Raw genomic sequence first — 14809 nt, forward strand, 5'->3', positions numbered from 1 at the left:
TGGGAAGCTGCAATCTATCAAAGCTTGGAGGACACAATGAAATATAGATTTCATTTCAGCCTCCACTTGTACCCTCTCGACCAGGCACCTTTATGCAAAGCACAACACATAGAACCCTACTGATACCAGACCAATTCAAAATACAAAACATAACAATAGTTGGGTACTTCAATTTTTCATCAATACTGTTTCTCATTCCGTTTCTCTCTCAATTCCAAAATGAAGTTGTATGTGTTTCCATAGTTTAAAAAGTGTTGTATTATGCCAATGGATCTAAACTTCAAGGAGGTCACTTGGAAAGAATACCATAATACCATCTTAGATCTATATTCACTCTACTAACATTTATTTTACAGCTACTAAGACCAATAATGAAAATTTTAGCCCTCTCATCAAAGAGTTTCCTATAAATTCCTTGAAGACAGGGACTGAATCTGTCATGTCTATTAAAAAATTATAATACATTATATAGTTGGTACTATGAGAAAAATATGCACAATTTAATATGGAAGCACTGAGAAGGTTCTCCTAGCCTAGATTTACTGAATGATGGATTCTGGGAAGCCCTATTGGATGAGAGGTAACATTTGAGCTGAGTTTAGAGGAAAAAATGTGAGGTTGTCTGACAGGAAATGTATACAAAGGAAACACCACATGTAAAGACATGGAACCAAAAGTAAATAGAGCCAATTTAAATTATAATAATTAGTATGGCTACAGAACATATACAAATGCAGAATTGATAAGATATGAGGCTAAAGAGATAAGAAGATAGATTTATCAATCATTCATTCATTCCATAAATATTTGTATGAGTTAATAACATAAAGATTTGGAACAATGCCAGGCACAGTAAATACTATACTAACTATTAATTTTAGCTATTACAAGAGCCTGCTGAAACCCAGGATTGCACTAGGATCTGGAGAAACAATGGTGAGCAAAGTAGAGACTTGTTTCTTGGTCTAATGGTGCTTCTGGGCAAATGGGAGAAAGAGATATTAAACAAATAATACAGGCTTCCCTGAGGACCCTGACACTCATCTGAAAGATGAGTAACATTAACTCAGCAAAGAGAATCAGGGAATATTCTAGGGGATATAACACGCAAAGGCCTTGTGGTGGAAACAAAAGAGAGTCTCTAAGGAACTGAAAGAAAGCCAATGTAGCCGAAGTACAGAAAGTAAGGATAATAGTACGAAATTATGCTAGAAGATAGGATGCGCAGCATTTTTTATCTTTATTCTGAAACAATGGAAAATGTTTAAAGAGTATAAATGAGGGTGGATTACATGATCAGATTCCTATTTAGGAAAAAATATCACTTGCTGGAGTGGGCAGAATGAACTAGCAATCCATTCTTGGCAGCATCCTAAAAAAAGCTCTTTTATAGGGAATAGTTTCTCATATATGTAAAGTTCTTACCATCTGCCTTTGATAATTTCAGATTGAAAAGAAAGTCTCTTTTCTAAAATCTGCATATTTAGAGAGATTACGTGACAAGGCATGATATACTGGTCTTACCCAGTTTGAAAGGAAACAAATGGATAGATTAAATACTTCATCTCTAAGTAATATTTGTCACTGATGACCATTTCCTTCTCACAAAATCTTCTCCTGATTTCCAGACTATTATTATCTCCTCATGCTCCCCTTACTTCTTACTTAGATTTGTCATCCTCCACCAGCTCCTTAAATGTGGCCAGATACACATGCTTACTTTTTCCCTAAGAGGGTAGATTAATCCCCAGGCCCATATATTCAATAAAATGTTTAATTATTAGTCTGAATTGTCCTCATTCTCTGCTTGCCTATGTATTATCTATCTAATTCTGGTTTTTTCCCTAAGGACAAGTTATACCCATTCATCCTACATATTTCCTACAGAAATACAAATTTGTACAGGTATCTATTTGAGGGACAAGTGATAGAAATAAAATCTGTCTATTTGCATAGATGGACCATACAGCAACTAAACAACAGTTTAGAATAACTTACAATTAGTCCAGATATTACCTTGAAACAAAGGAAGGTTAGACTAAAAGTAAATTATATTTACCTTTATTTTTTAAATTTGTTCTAAGCAAGATGAACAAAACAACTAACCTAATAAGATAATGGGTTATAAGATAACTCTAAAATAAAACTCTGACATTTCTCAACCTCAGCACAATTAACATCTCGGGCCAGATAACTATTTGAGAGTTGGGAGTACTGTCCTGTAAACTGTAGGGTGTTTAGCAGCATATTTTGCCTCTACTCTCTGAATGCCAGCAGTCCTCCCCCATCAGTTTTGACAACCAAATCTGTCTTCAGACATTACGAACTGTTCCCCAGGAAGCAAAGCTGGTTATACTTTTTTAGCTGAAGCTAAATTTAGTCAGGAAAATAGCTTTCTAAATATGAGTAAAACTCGTCTGCGGACATCTCAGGTAAGAGTATAAATGGATCAGGTAAATTCTTTGTAAATAGAGCAAAGAGCAGATCAACACCTATATAGAATGTTATAAAGACAAACATTTTAATTATTCGACAATAACTTGTACTTCTCAAAAGGCCTTTCGCTTTTAAAAAAAGAAAGCCAGATAGGAGTTTCTGTTGCGGCTCAGCAGGTTATGAACCCGACTAGAATCCATGAGGATGCAGGTTTGATCCCTGGCCTTGCTTAGTGGGTTAAGGATTCGGTGTTCCTGTGAGCTGTGGTGTAGGTCACAGATGTGGCTCAGATCTGGTGTTGCTGTGGCTGTGGTATAGGCTGGCAGCTGCAGCTCTGATTCAACCCCTAGCCCGGTCATTTCCATATGCTACAGGGGTGCCCCCCGCCCCCCACAAAAAGCCAGAAAACTCTTAAAACCTTTCTAAAAATTTATAAAAGGGAAAAAGGCTAACTTTGGAATGAAATTATTGCAGATGGAAACATTATTTCAAAGTCATGCAAAATACATATAAATACCTGGAGACCAGTTTTACAATACAGTCCAGGATATGGGTATGTGATATTGTAACAACTAAATCTCTGACATATAAATAGGGTATATCCCCTAAATCTGGCCTATTGTGAGCAGTGTTCCCATAAGTTTTTGTTATTATTTAAGAACCAGTATTAAAACTTAATTATTATTTGGTACAATAGTTTGAAACTCTTGTATAAAGTTTTAGTAGAACTTTTTATTACAAGCTGCTGGTTATCTGCTCAAACTCACCTTCAACAAAGGAATCATTCAGTCTTTCTTGAAGACTATCATCAACAACATAAATTTTATCAGTGTTTTCAAGTACATCTGAATATTTGTCCTTGTCAGACTGATCGCTTTCTTTCACGGAGTCCAATGTACTGATGGTCTCATTCAATGCTACAAACACAGAGAATACACGTACAACATGTGATTCAGGCCATGGATCCACATTTTTAGAACTTAAAAATAAAATTGATAGACTCTTCCAGATTTGCACTGTCCAAAATGGCAGCCACTAGCTATATATGGCCATTTAAATAAGTAGAGCAGTCCATTCTCCACACCTATAGATTTCTACAGCCCCTTATATTTGTTTTTAAAATTATATTGTTAATGTCTGTGTTTTCTGTTTGTTTTGTTTTAGTTTTTGAAGAACTATTCCTCTATGAACAAAAGTATATACTGAAGGAGTTCCCGTCATGGCTCAGCAGAAACGAATCTGACTAGTAACCATGAGAATGCAGGTTTGATCTCTGGCCTCACTCAGTGGGTTAAGGATCCAGTGTTGCTGTGAGCTGTGGTGTAGGTGGCAGACATGGCTCGGATCTGGCGTTGCTGTGGCTGTGGTATAGGCCAGTGGCTATAGCTCCAATTCAACCCCTAGCCTAGGAGACTCCATATGCTGCTGATGCAGCCCCAAAAAGACCAAAAAAAAAAAAAGTATACACCAAAATTTCTCTAGTTACTCTGTTATGAGCTCACTGTTTCAGTAAAAAAAATACCCTTCATTCCAATCTTTCCCTTTCCCCTTTCCTTACTAATGTCCTTTCTCTTCTCAGCTAACGTCACTCAATTTGGAGAGTCACCATAGTCTGCTATGTATAGCACAATAACATCAAACATTTGGATTTGGAAATTCATGACTGACCTCCCTTAATCTTAAAAAGAAAACTTCGCATTTCTAAAGAAGAATCTCTCAGATTCATGAAAAGAAATTGATAATAAATTGCCTTAAATTAGCTAATTCATGTAAAAGTAATTTGACAGATTATTTTGTTCTACGGTATATTCATTAGTCATTGGTAAAAAGTTTCAAAGACAGGTCATGTGCAGAAGAATTGAAGGGAAGCTTGAATCTAGAGAAAAGATGGTTTAATGGTAAAGAAAGAAAATCTAAGAGTTCTCCTCACATTTCTAGAGGGCTATGGACAGGAAAAGAGCCCAAATGTTAAATACGGTTCAGGAACAGAATTATAACAATTTCCACCAAATATATGGAATAACTGCCTAGTTCTATAGCTGTCCAGAGACAAACAGTAGAATGAGTGTACAATGCCATTAGCCTGTCCTTGAAACCCACTAATTTGATTTTTTAATAAATATATAAAAATTAAAGAAATTTCATATCTAATGAACTAGGGAATTATCAGATCCTCTACTATAGACTTCATTCTTGACCATGATAAAATAAAACTAGAAATAAAAAACAAAGGGCAATAATGAAATTCAAATTGCCTTGAAATTTAAAGTTTTCCCTAGACAACTCTCACATCAAGGAGAAAATCAAAACACAACTGTAAATGTGTAGAAAATAACAACAATAACAAGTCAGACTGTTATATAAGCCAAAGTTTGACTAAGATGAAAATTGATAGTCTTAAACATGTTAATTTCCCAGCAAGAAAAAAATCTAATTAATAATTTAAACAAAAATTTAGAAAAAATATACAATGGGAATAAGGGAACAAAAGAAAGGACTTCATAAAGATAAAAGCATAAATTAAATTTCTAACCATAAACAGAAACACTAAAGATAAATCTAAGTGTTTGTATTTTAAAAGAAAGATAAATAAGATACTTGCTACATATAGCTCTGGTGAGTAAAGAAGAGGGTGCTGCTTTGATGCATAGACCCTCTCCTACAAAAGGCCACTCTTCTCCAAGGTCAGGAAACATAACCAAACTACCAAATACATAGAAGTAAAAACAGCAAATTAGAATAAAATGAGGCAACAGAGGAATATGTTTCAAACAAAAGGAAAAAAATAAAAACACAGAAAAAGAATGAAGGAAGTGGAGATGGGCAATCTACCTGAAAAGAATTCAAGGTAATGATCATAATTTGATGATCAGGAGAATATTTGATGAGTGAAAAGTGAGAAGTTCTTAATAAAGTGTTAGAAAATATAATTAACAACCAAGGATAAAGAATACAATAACTGAAGCGAAAAATACACTAGAAGGAATCAACAGTAGATTCCATGATACAGAGAAAAAGATAAGTGAGCTGGAAGATTTCCATAGTGTAGTGGAAATCACTAAAACTGAACAGAGAGGAGAAAAGTGAATAAAAATAAATGGGCACAGTTTAAGAGACCTGTGAGACAATATCATGTATACTAACACTGCCTGTCTATATGGTGCTCAAAGAGATTCACTTCAGATAGAGAGATACACACAAAGTGAAGGTAAGGGGATGAAAAATGACATCCCATGCAAATTGGAAACAAAAATAAAGCTGGGGTAGCAATTTTATCAGACAAAATACACTTTAAAACAAAGATTGCAACAAGAGACAAAGAAGGACATTGCATAATGAGTAAGGGATTAAGCCAAGAAGAAGATATAACAAATAAATATATATACACACACATTAGTAGCATCTAAATACATAAAGCAAATAGTAACAGGCATAAAGGAAATGGCTGACAATAACACAGTAATAGTAGGGGACTTTTATTCCCCCACTTACATCAATGAACAGATCATCCAGACAGAAAATCAATTAAAAAAAAAAGCAATGGCCTTAAGTGACACATTAGACTAGTTGGACTTAAATATATCTACAGGGCATTCATCCCAAAGCAGCAAAATACACATTCTTTTCAAGTGCACATGGAATATTCTCCAGGATAGATCACATACTAGGCCACCAAATAAGTCTCAACAAATTTAAGAGGACAGAAATTATATCAAGCACCTTTTCTGACTACAATTGTATAATACCAGAAACTAATTACAGAAGAAAAATGGAAGAAAACACAAACATTTGGAGATTAACATGCTAAAAAAAACAAAGGTTTGTAAGGTAAAAAGTTTGTACCTTCCAGAGTCATGGGTATGAAACGTATACTGTACAGAACATAGTCAGTAACTATACAATAACTTTATATGGTGATATATTGTAATTAGACTCATCTTGATCAGTTAAAAATGTTTAGAAATATCAAATCACTATGCTATGTAACAGGAACTAACATAGTGTTGTAGGTCAATTATACTTAAAAACAAACTCATAGAAAAAGAGATCGAATTTGCAGTTACCAGAAGTGCAGGGCTGAGGAGGAGGAACTGGAAGAAGGTGGTTAAAAGGTACAAACTTCCAGTTATAAGATAAAAAAGTACCAAGGATGTGATGTGCATCGTGATGAATATAATTAACACTGCTCTATGCTGTATATATGAAAGTTGTTAAGAGAGTAAATCCTGGAGTTCCTATCGTGGCTCAGGGGTTAACGAACCCAACTAGCATCCATGAGGATGGGGGTTTGATCCCTGTCCTTGCTCAGTGGGTTAAGGATCTGGCGTTGCCGTGAGCCATGGTGCAGGTTGCAGATGCAGCTCGGATCCCATGTTGCTGTGGCTGTGGTGTAGGCTGGCGGCTACAGTTCTGATTGGACCCCTAGCCTGGAAACCTCCATATGCCATGGGTGCAGCCCTAAAAAAAGGAAGAAAAAAAAAAAGAGAGTAATTCCTGAGGTCTTACCACAAGAAAAAAAAATTTTTTACTCCTTTAATTTTATATCTAAATGAGATGTTGAACGTTCACTAAACTTACTGTGATAATCACTTAATGATGTATGTAAATTAAATCATTATACTGTATACCTTAAGCTTATACAGTATACCTTAAGCTTATACAGTGCTGTATGTCAATTATATCTCAATAAAACTGGAAGAAAAAAAGAATGAAGTAGCTTATATGATATAATAAAACATAGAATAATATCTAAGATACACTGCCAATTTTTTTAAACAGGTTGTGGAATATTATGAACATACATAATAATTTTTAAATAATAATTTGGCACATACAAACATTCATTGATGTACAGAAAAAAAACCTAAAAGGATATTTACCAAACATTAATAGGGGTTTTCCAGAGGGTGACACTACAAGAGACTAAATTTTATATTTCTTACATTTCTGAACATTACATTTTTTATAACATTGAAAAAAAATTGTTTTGTATTTTTATGGCCATACCTGCGGCATATGGAAGTTCCCAGGCTAGGGGTCCCATCAGAGCTGCAGCTGCCAGCCTCCGCCACAACCACAGCAATGCCAGATCAGAGCCCCATCTGTGACCTACACCACAGCTCACAGCAATGCCAGATCCTTTAACCCACGAACAAGGATAGGATCAGAGCCACAACCTCATGGATACTAGTTAGATTCTTAACCTGCTGAGCCACAACAGGAACTCCTTTTATAACATTTTAAATATTGCCATTAGTATATAGTATAATTTTCTTATTTTAACTATGGGAAAAGATCACAACCCTATTTTTTCCCAATCTTTTCTATCACAAATGCACAATTCTCAAATTAAAAAAAAATAGTAAAGTTTACCATTATTGGAATTATTCAAATATAGATAAAACAAACATTTGCCACAGCTACTATAAAGAAGATTAAGCACCCAATATAGTGTTTAGCTAGATGACCTCTGAATGAGTCCTGAGTTGTTGCTTTTTAACAGTTTAATCATAAGATCTTACCAATAAAACTGGAAAATTTCTGGGTGTCCCTCAAAGCCTTCATACGGTCTTTAACATTCACCGTGTTGTCGTCTGGAAGGAAGAGGGGGAGACATCACAGACAAAAATTGCTGGGCCAGGTAATATTAAAAATATAGTGCCAAAATCAGCATACAACATTTATACATTTTTGAAATTTTTATTTGCAAGATACTTTGGATTCTTTTTCATCCATCATGCTTGCAAAATCCCTACAAGATTATAGATACCAGTTCTGCTTCTACCTGCAAGAAATTCGTAAAGTCCAGAACTTCACTCTGTCCAACATTACAAAACTAGGATTTCTACCTACAGGTCCTAAATTCCCAAACTATTCTCTTTTTTTTTTTTTAGTGATTTTTATTTTTTCCATTATAGCTGGTTTACAGCGTTCTGTCAAATCCAAACTATTCTTTAGGCGCTAAATTAAGATGCACTCGAGGAGAGAGGATTCCAACAAGCCCACTGCCTGCAAAATTTTAACCTGCTTGTTAAAATTATTCTCATAACTGCGAAAAAGAAAATTAAGAGAAGAAAGACTCCTTTTCAAAAAAAATGTACATAGTAACAAGCAAATACCTATAGATACTTGCTCAATAAAGGAATCGCATTTACTTGAGCAAAGACCTTGGATACTTTCTTTGTAAGTACTCCCACCAAAACCAAAATGAAAGAGACACAAAATATGATTGAAATACTTAGAAGCTTACCAGAAACAAAATCAGATTGAAGGATTTTCTCTACCTCTTCTTTAGGCGACTTAATCCCAGTATCACTTAGAAAGCCTTCCAAGTCTTTCTCAGGTATCATGTCACCTTCAGGCAAATCAACAGCTAAGATAATCTCCTGTAACTCTAGAAATAGAAAGAAGTTATTTGGTGTTTTATCTAATCTCTGGTTTTATTTTATTTTATTTTATTTTTTGTCTTTTTGTCTTTTTAGGGCTGCACCCGCTGCATATGAGGTTCCCAGGCTAGGGGTTGAATGGGAGCTGTAGCCGCCAGCCTACACCACAGCCACAGCAACTCCAGATCTGAGCCCATTTGCGACCTACACCACAGCTCAAGGCAACGCCAGATCCTTAACCCACTGAGTGAGACCAGGGATCAAACCCACGTCCTCATGGATACTAGTCAGGTTCATTAACTGCTGAGCCACAAAGGGGCTGCCTGATCTCTGATTTTAAAAGCAACAATTGCAGCCATCAATAAAGGCTTTTGTCAGTGACAAACCCAGTTTACTATCACATCCTGAATTGAGGAATAAGAAATCTCAGTGAAGAATCCATCCCTCAAGGAATTCTACATCAAACAGCTCAATGTGTAAAGAGTTCTTAATCTATCATGTTTCTCAGGTGTTAATATAAAATTGGCAGAGCCAAAATGATTCATATGGCTGAATTTTTCATTGCAGTTACACAGAGTAGTTACTTTACCATGGAGCTCTAGCAGTGGCAAGCAAAATTAACTTTCCTGATTGAGGTGAAATAAACTTCAGAATCATGAGAAATGTAAAATATAAAACACAAGTATCACAAGCACTCATTCACCTTTTCTTTTCAATTCTATCAAGACCTAACTGCACCCTAGCATCTGGAATTTTGCTTTATTTCCAGCCTTTTCAAAGGAGGCAGTGTTAAATCACATGGACTTACATTCAAACCCTGATCCTGAGATTTGTGACCTGGAACTGTGTAACCATGAGCAAATTTTACTGCTTAACCCAACTATAAAGCTCAGTTGTCTGTATCTAAAAATGAGACTATAATAATATTTACCTCATAAAGTTCATATGGAGATTAAATATGATAATGTACTCAAAAATAGTTAAAACGGTGTTAGATTAAGGGCTTAATAAATGCCATGCTATCAATAGCAATAAAATATATTATTAAATCCAGAAGGAACTGGCTGCAAATTGTAATCACAGTTTCTTGGTGCCTTAGATCTTGCCTCACTTCTTATCCCCCTAACATCTCTGGGAGGCAACTGCAGATGGCAATCTGAGTTTTGTTAGCACCTGAAAACCTGTATCAGCCCTAATTCTTTGTCTTAACTAAAACTTGGTTTCCTTTCTTGCACAACCACCTTGAGTGGGGTCTGCTCATCCTCCTATGCTCCACATATCACAGGACCAGGAGGCAGAGCAACATTCTCCTAGTTTTCTGGGGCAATCGTCAGTCAGCCCATTTTGGTTCCACCTTCAACCAAACCTTATTCCTCCATTTGAGGCTCAAATCTGTCAAACAAAAAAGTACACACACTCTACTTGTACTATCTTCATTTGTTTCAGCCCTATGTTTTTATTTATTCTATTTTATTTTTTGCTTTTTAGGGCCACATCCACAGCACATGGAGCTTCCCAGGCTAGGGGTCGAATTGGAGCTGTAGCTGCCGACCTACACCACAGCCACAGCAACGCCAGATCTGAGCTGTGTCTGCAACCTACACCATAGCTCACGGCAAAGCTGGATCCTTAACTCATTGAGCAAGGCCAGGGATCGAACCTGCAACCTTATGGTTCCTAGTCGGATTTGTTTCCACTGCGCCACAATGGGAACTCCTCATGTTTTTAATTTTTAAACAAAAACGAAAGTCAAATAATAGAAAACCTATGATATTAAACTGCCCATGGTCACTCTAGTATTAAACAAAAACTAAAGAAAGGAACATGAGGAATGCATACTATCGGAAGCAAAAGATTTATGAGAAATTATATCATATAAAAACCTATACATTGGATGGAGTCCTAAGTATGAGGCTTAAAATGATATGCAGAATATTCATATCTGGAAAGATTTTTAAGCTAGTAGCTGAGTTTACATAAAGTCCTGAAAACAAACAAACAAACAAAAAGGATTAAAAATAGCTTTAAACAGACTTCTTTCCAGAAAGAGCCTTTTTTCTTTCATTATGGAAGCTGCCAACTTTTAATCAAAACCAAATTTTGTCTGCCTATAAAGAGATCAATGCCAACATGTTAACCAGAACTTATCAGAACCAGAAAAGCTAAAAAACAAAACAAAACAGACATCCATTCAAGAGAAGTAAATTTAATAGTCACAAGTAGTCTAATACTTACCTTCTAACCTGGAGGCATCACGCATATCCTTCACCACTTTTGCAAATTCTTCAATTTGTACTTTCTCACTTTCTATAAGAAAAACATTTTTAAAAAATCAGCCTCGCTTAAGCAAAAGCTGGATCCAATAAAAAAAACCTTTGAAAGTGTGAATTACTTGATGTACTCATAAGAATTATATTTCTTTTGTATATTGTTGAGTAACCAAAGAATTTTATGGAATGAACAAATCTTAAGGTTACAGAAGTCAGGCTGAATTTTCAATTTCCAATAGTCAAAACTATGCAGTCCATATCCCTAGAAATAAAACTGAGACAAATCTCAGTTTTAGCCTTTCAAATGTTTGAAGATAAAATACTGTACCAGATTAACTTTAAAGACTTTTTTTAATGTCAAATGGTTCTATAGTTACAATTTCTGACTCATGTTTATACCCATTTCTTCTTTTTTTTTTTTTGTCTTTTTGCCTTTTCTAGGGCTGCTCTTGCGGCATATGAAGGTTCCCAGGCTAGGGGTCTAATTGGAGCTAGCCACAGACCTACGTCAGAGCCACAGCAACACAGGATCCGAGCCGTGTCTGTGATCTACACCACAGCTCACGGCAACGCCGGATCCTTAACCCACTGAGCAAGGGCAGGGATCGAACCCGCAACCTCATGGTTCCTAATCAGATTCATTAACCACTGTGCCATGACGGGAACTCCATGTTTATACCCATTTCTTATACAAGAACACACAAGTACTAGATTACAAAGTTAAAATGACAAACACAGGAGACAAAGGCAATTTTGTTTTCTGAATCTAGGAGAGGGAAAATTAATCCAAAGATTTAGAATTACTACAGCTTATGATCATAGACTAGAATATAGCATAATCAGCAAAGTATATCACCAGCAGATAAGAGCCTGCCTAGGGCTTAAATATATAGTATAATGGCTAATAGGTATATGAAAATGTTTTTAATATAAGTAATCATCAGGGAAATGCAAATCAAAACCACATGAGATATCACCTCACATCTGTTAGGGAGGCTATTATACAAAAGATAAGAGATAACAAATGTTGGTGAAGAGGAGTTCCTGTCATGGTGCAGTGGAAACGAATCCGACTAGGAACCATGAGGTTGCGGGGTTCAATCCCTGGCCCCGCTCAGTAGGTTAAGGATCTGGCTTTGCCGTGAGTTATGGTAAGGGTCACAGATGCAGCTTGGATCCTGCGTTGCTGTGGCTATGGTGTAGGCTGGCAGCTGTAGCTCCAATTAGACCCCTAGCCTGGGAAACTCCATATGCCATGGGTGCAACCCTATACAGCAAAAAAAAAAAAAAAAAAAAAAAAAATGTTGGTGAGGATATGGAAGAAATGTAATCCTCATACACTGTTGGTAGGAATGTAAATTCATATAGGCATTAAGTTAAAAAGTATGGTGATCCTGATAGGGATAGAGTAGGATAATTAAATAGTTTAGAAATCTAAACTAACTCTCTAGAGATAGAGAATTTTAAGATAGAGAATTTTAAGTAAGTTTGGGACACTGTTGTAAGCTAATGACCACTCAAGAAAAGAATCCAGTACTCAAGCAAAAATCTACTCTACCTTGAAGGAAGACCAGGCACATTCAAGTGCCAGGCACACTCAAGTCATAAATCCCAATAGCTAAAACACAAGACAATAGATGTAGAGTCTACATCTTATTACATGAAGTCAAGGAGTTAATAGTCCTTGAAGAGTAGCATCCCTACATGTAGCCAAGAATATAGGTAAAAAGGGAAAAAAACTAAGTGAAAGGGGACATTACACCAAAACCTGAGATGAATTACCATATTTTAATTTATGTTACCACACTTTTGTTAATATACGTATGATTTAAATAGCACCATGAGAGTCCCAGTTAAACCATACAGGGTGAAAGAAGGAACTAAAGATGTGAGCTTTGATGTCTACAAAAAAATAGTAAGAAGGTGGTCTTCTCCCCTCCCCACTTTTTCTTTGATTGTAAAAATGTAGCCCTCTTTGTTCTCAAGGCTGCAGTCTCTTGTTTGCCCACTTAGATCTCTTCAAATGTCTTATGCAAATAAACTCTCTCTATCTCTGCCTAATGCTGAATTCTTTCCGTGACGAAACAAAATAAATGAACTTCAGTAAGTCCTGAATGGTTTCAATTAAAAGACAGTGGGTTTGAGCCCCCTATGAAGTCAGAGATCATGGGTTCAATTCCTAATATGAGGTGCAGCTGAGTTTGAGTCTTATCTCATGGATTCAAGTCCCAATCTGAGTTTTGGCTGGGTTCAAGTCCCATGCAAGAAGGAAGATGGTTTCTGACACTCAAAAAACTAAAAATAGAACTAACATATAATCCAACAATCCCACCTTCTTTCATTACATACACACAGTGGAATATTATTTATCCATAAAAAGAAGGAAATTTGCCATTTTTGACAACATGGATAAATCTGCAGGGCATTATGCATTTCATTAACTTAAATAAGCCAGACAGAGAAAGAAAAATAATGTAGAGTGTCAATTATATGTGGAATCTTAAAAAAAAAAAAAAGCCAATTTCATAGAAACATTGAATAGACAGGGGCTGGGGGAGTGGGAAATAAGGAAATGTAGATCAAAGGGCACAAATTTTAGTTATATGAAGGATAAAGTCAGAGACTCTAATGTATAGCATGGTGACTATAGTTAAAAATATGGTGCTAAGGGAGTTCCCACTGTGGCTCAAGCAGGTTAAGAAACTGACTAGAATCCATGAGGATATATGTTTGATCCTTGGCCTTGCTCAATGGTTTAAGGGATTCAGTGTTGCCGCAAGCTGCAGTACAGGTCACAGACACAGCTCAGATCCAGAGTCAGTGTGGCTGTAGCATAGACTGGGAGCTGCAACTCCAGTTCGACCCCTAGCCCAGAAATTTCCATATGCCACAGGTGCAGCCCAAAAAGGAAAAAAAAATTGCACTATGGCAGTTTATACTTGCAAGTTGCTGAGAGTGATTTGAGCATTCTCATCATCCACACACACAAAAAAATTAACTATATGAGGTGATGGATGTGAATGTGTTAATTATCCAGATCTTGGTAACCACTCCACTGTATCTTTCAATCTAACATTACACATTTCATATATAATTGTATTTGTTGATTATTACTCAAAACTGGAACTATATACATGTGTGTGTGTATATATATATATGCACATACACATACATATATACACATTTAGCTACAATTAATAATGTTGTATCTTTTATCTTCTTTGGCTTTTAAATTAATGCTTGAGGAGTTCCTGTGGAGCAATGGGTTAAGGATCTGGCAATGTCACTGCATTGGCGGGGGTCTGATCCCTGGCCTGGGAACTTTCACATGCAGCAGGCGCAGCCAAAAAAAAAAAAAAACTAACACTTGAATTTTTAGGAACTAAGAGCATTGTCTTTATTGCCTTTTCCCTGCTTCTCTCTTTTAGTAAGTCCCAACATCTCCTTAACTACAAAAACTCTGCCTTAAAGATGTGAGGTATCTCTCTGATGTGTGTGTATGGGGGTGGTGGAGAGAGCGGAAGAAGGTAGAGAAGGAATAGGAAGACTTTTTGTATCCCATTTCTCATGTTTCTTTTATATTCTGTCACTCTGGGTAATCTCCTACCGGCTTCACATCAACTAGGAAGGCAAGATAATCAAATTTTCTAGGATCAAGTTACAAAAAGACCTTTTCAATTACATGTCTTCAATTTATACCAGCCTAAAGTAAGCAAT

At 36.1% G+C, this 14809-nt stretch overlaps 1 protein-coding gene across 1 annotated transcript in view; it reads right to left on the minus strand.

The window, feature by feature from the left end:
• EFCAB13 (EF-hand calcium binding domain 13) overlaps nucleotides 1–14809 on the minus strand; it is an 83948-nt gene that overhangs the window by 1884 nt on the left and 67255 nt on the right. Inside the window, exons 15-18 of the mRNA XM_047756783.1 lie at nucleotides 11058–11129; nucleotides 8687–8830; nucleotides 7959–8030; nucleotides 3204–3353 (exon numbers count right to left, since the gene is read on the minus strand). Coding sequence (XP_047612739.1) covers nucleotides 3204–3353; nucleotides 7959–8030; nucleotides 8687–8830; nucleotides 11058–11129 — 438 coding nt within the window. The remainder of the gene's footprint in view (nucleotides 1–3203; nucleotides 3354–7958; nucleotides 8031–8686; nucleotides 8831–11057; nucleotides 11130–14809) is intronic.

The sequence above is a fragment of the Phacochoerus africanus genome, chromosome 14 (genome assembly GCF_016906955.1).
Source record: "Phacochoerus africanus isolate WHEZ1 chromosome 14, ROS_Pafr_v1, whole genome shotgun sequence".
In the NCBI taxonomy this organism is placed as follows: Eukaryota; Metazoa; Chordata; class Mammalia; order Artiodactyla; family Suidae; genus Phacochoerus; species Phacochoerus africanus.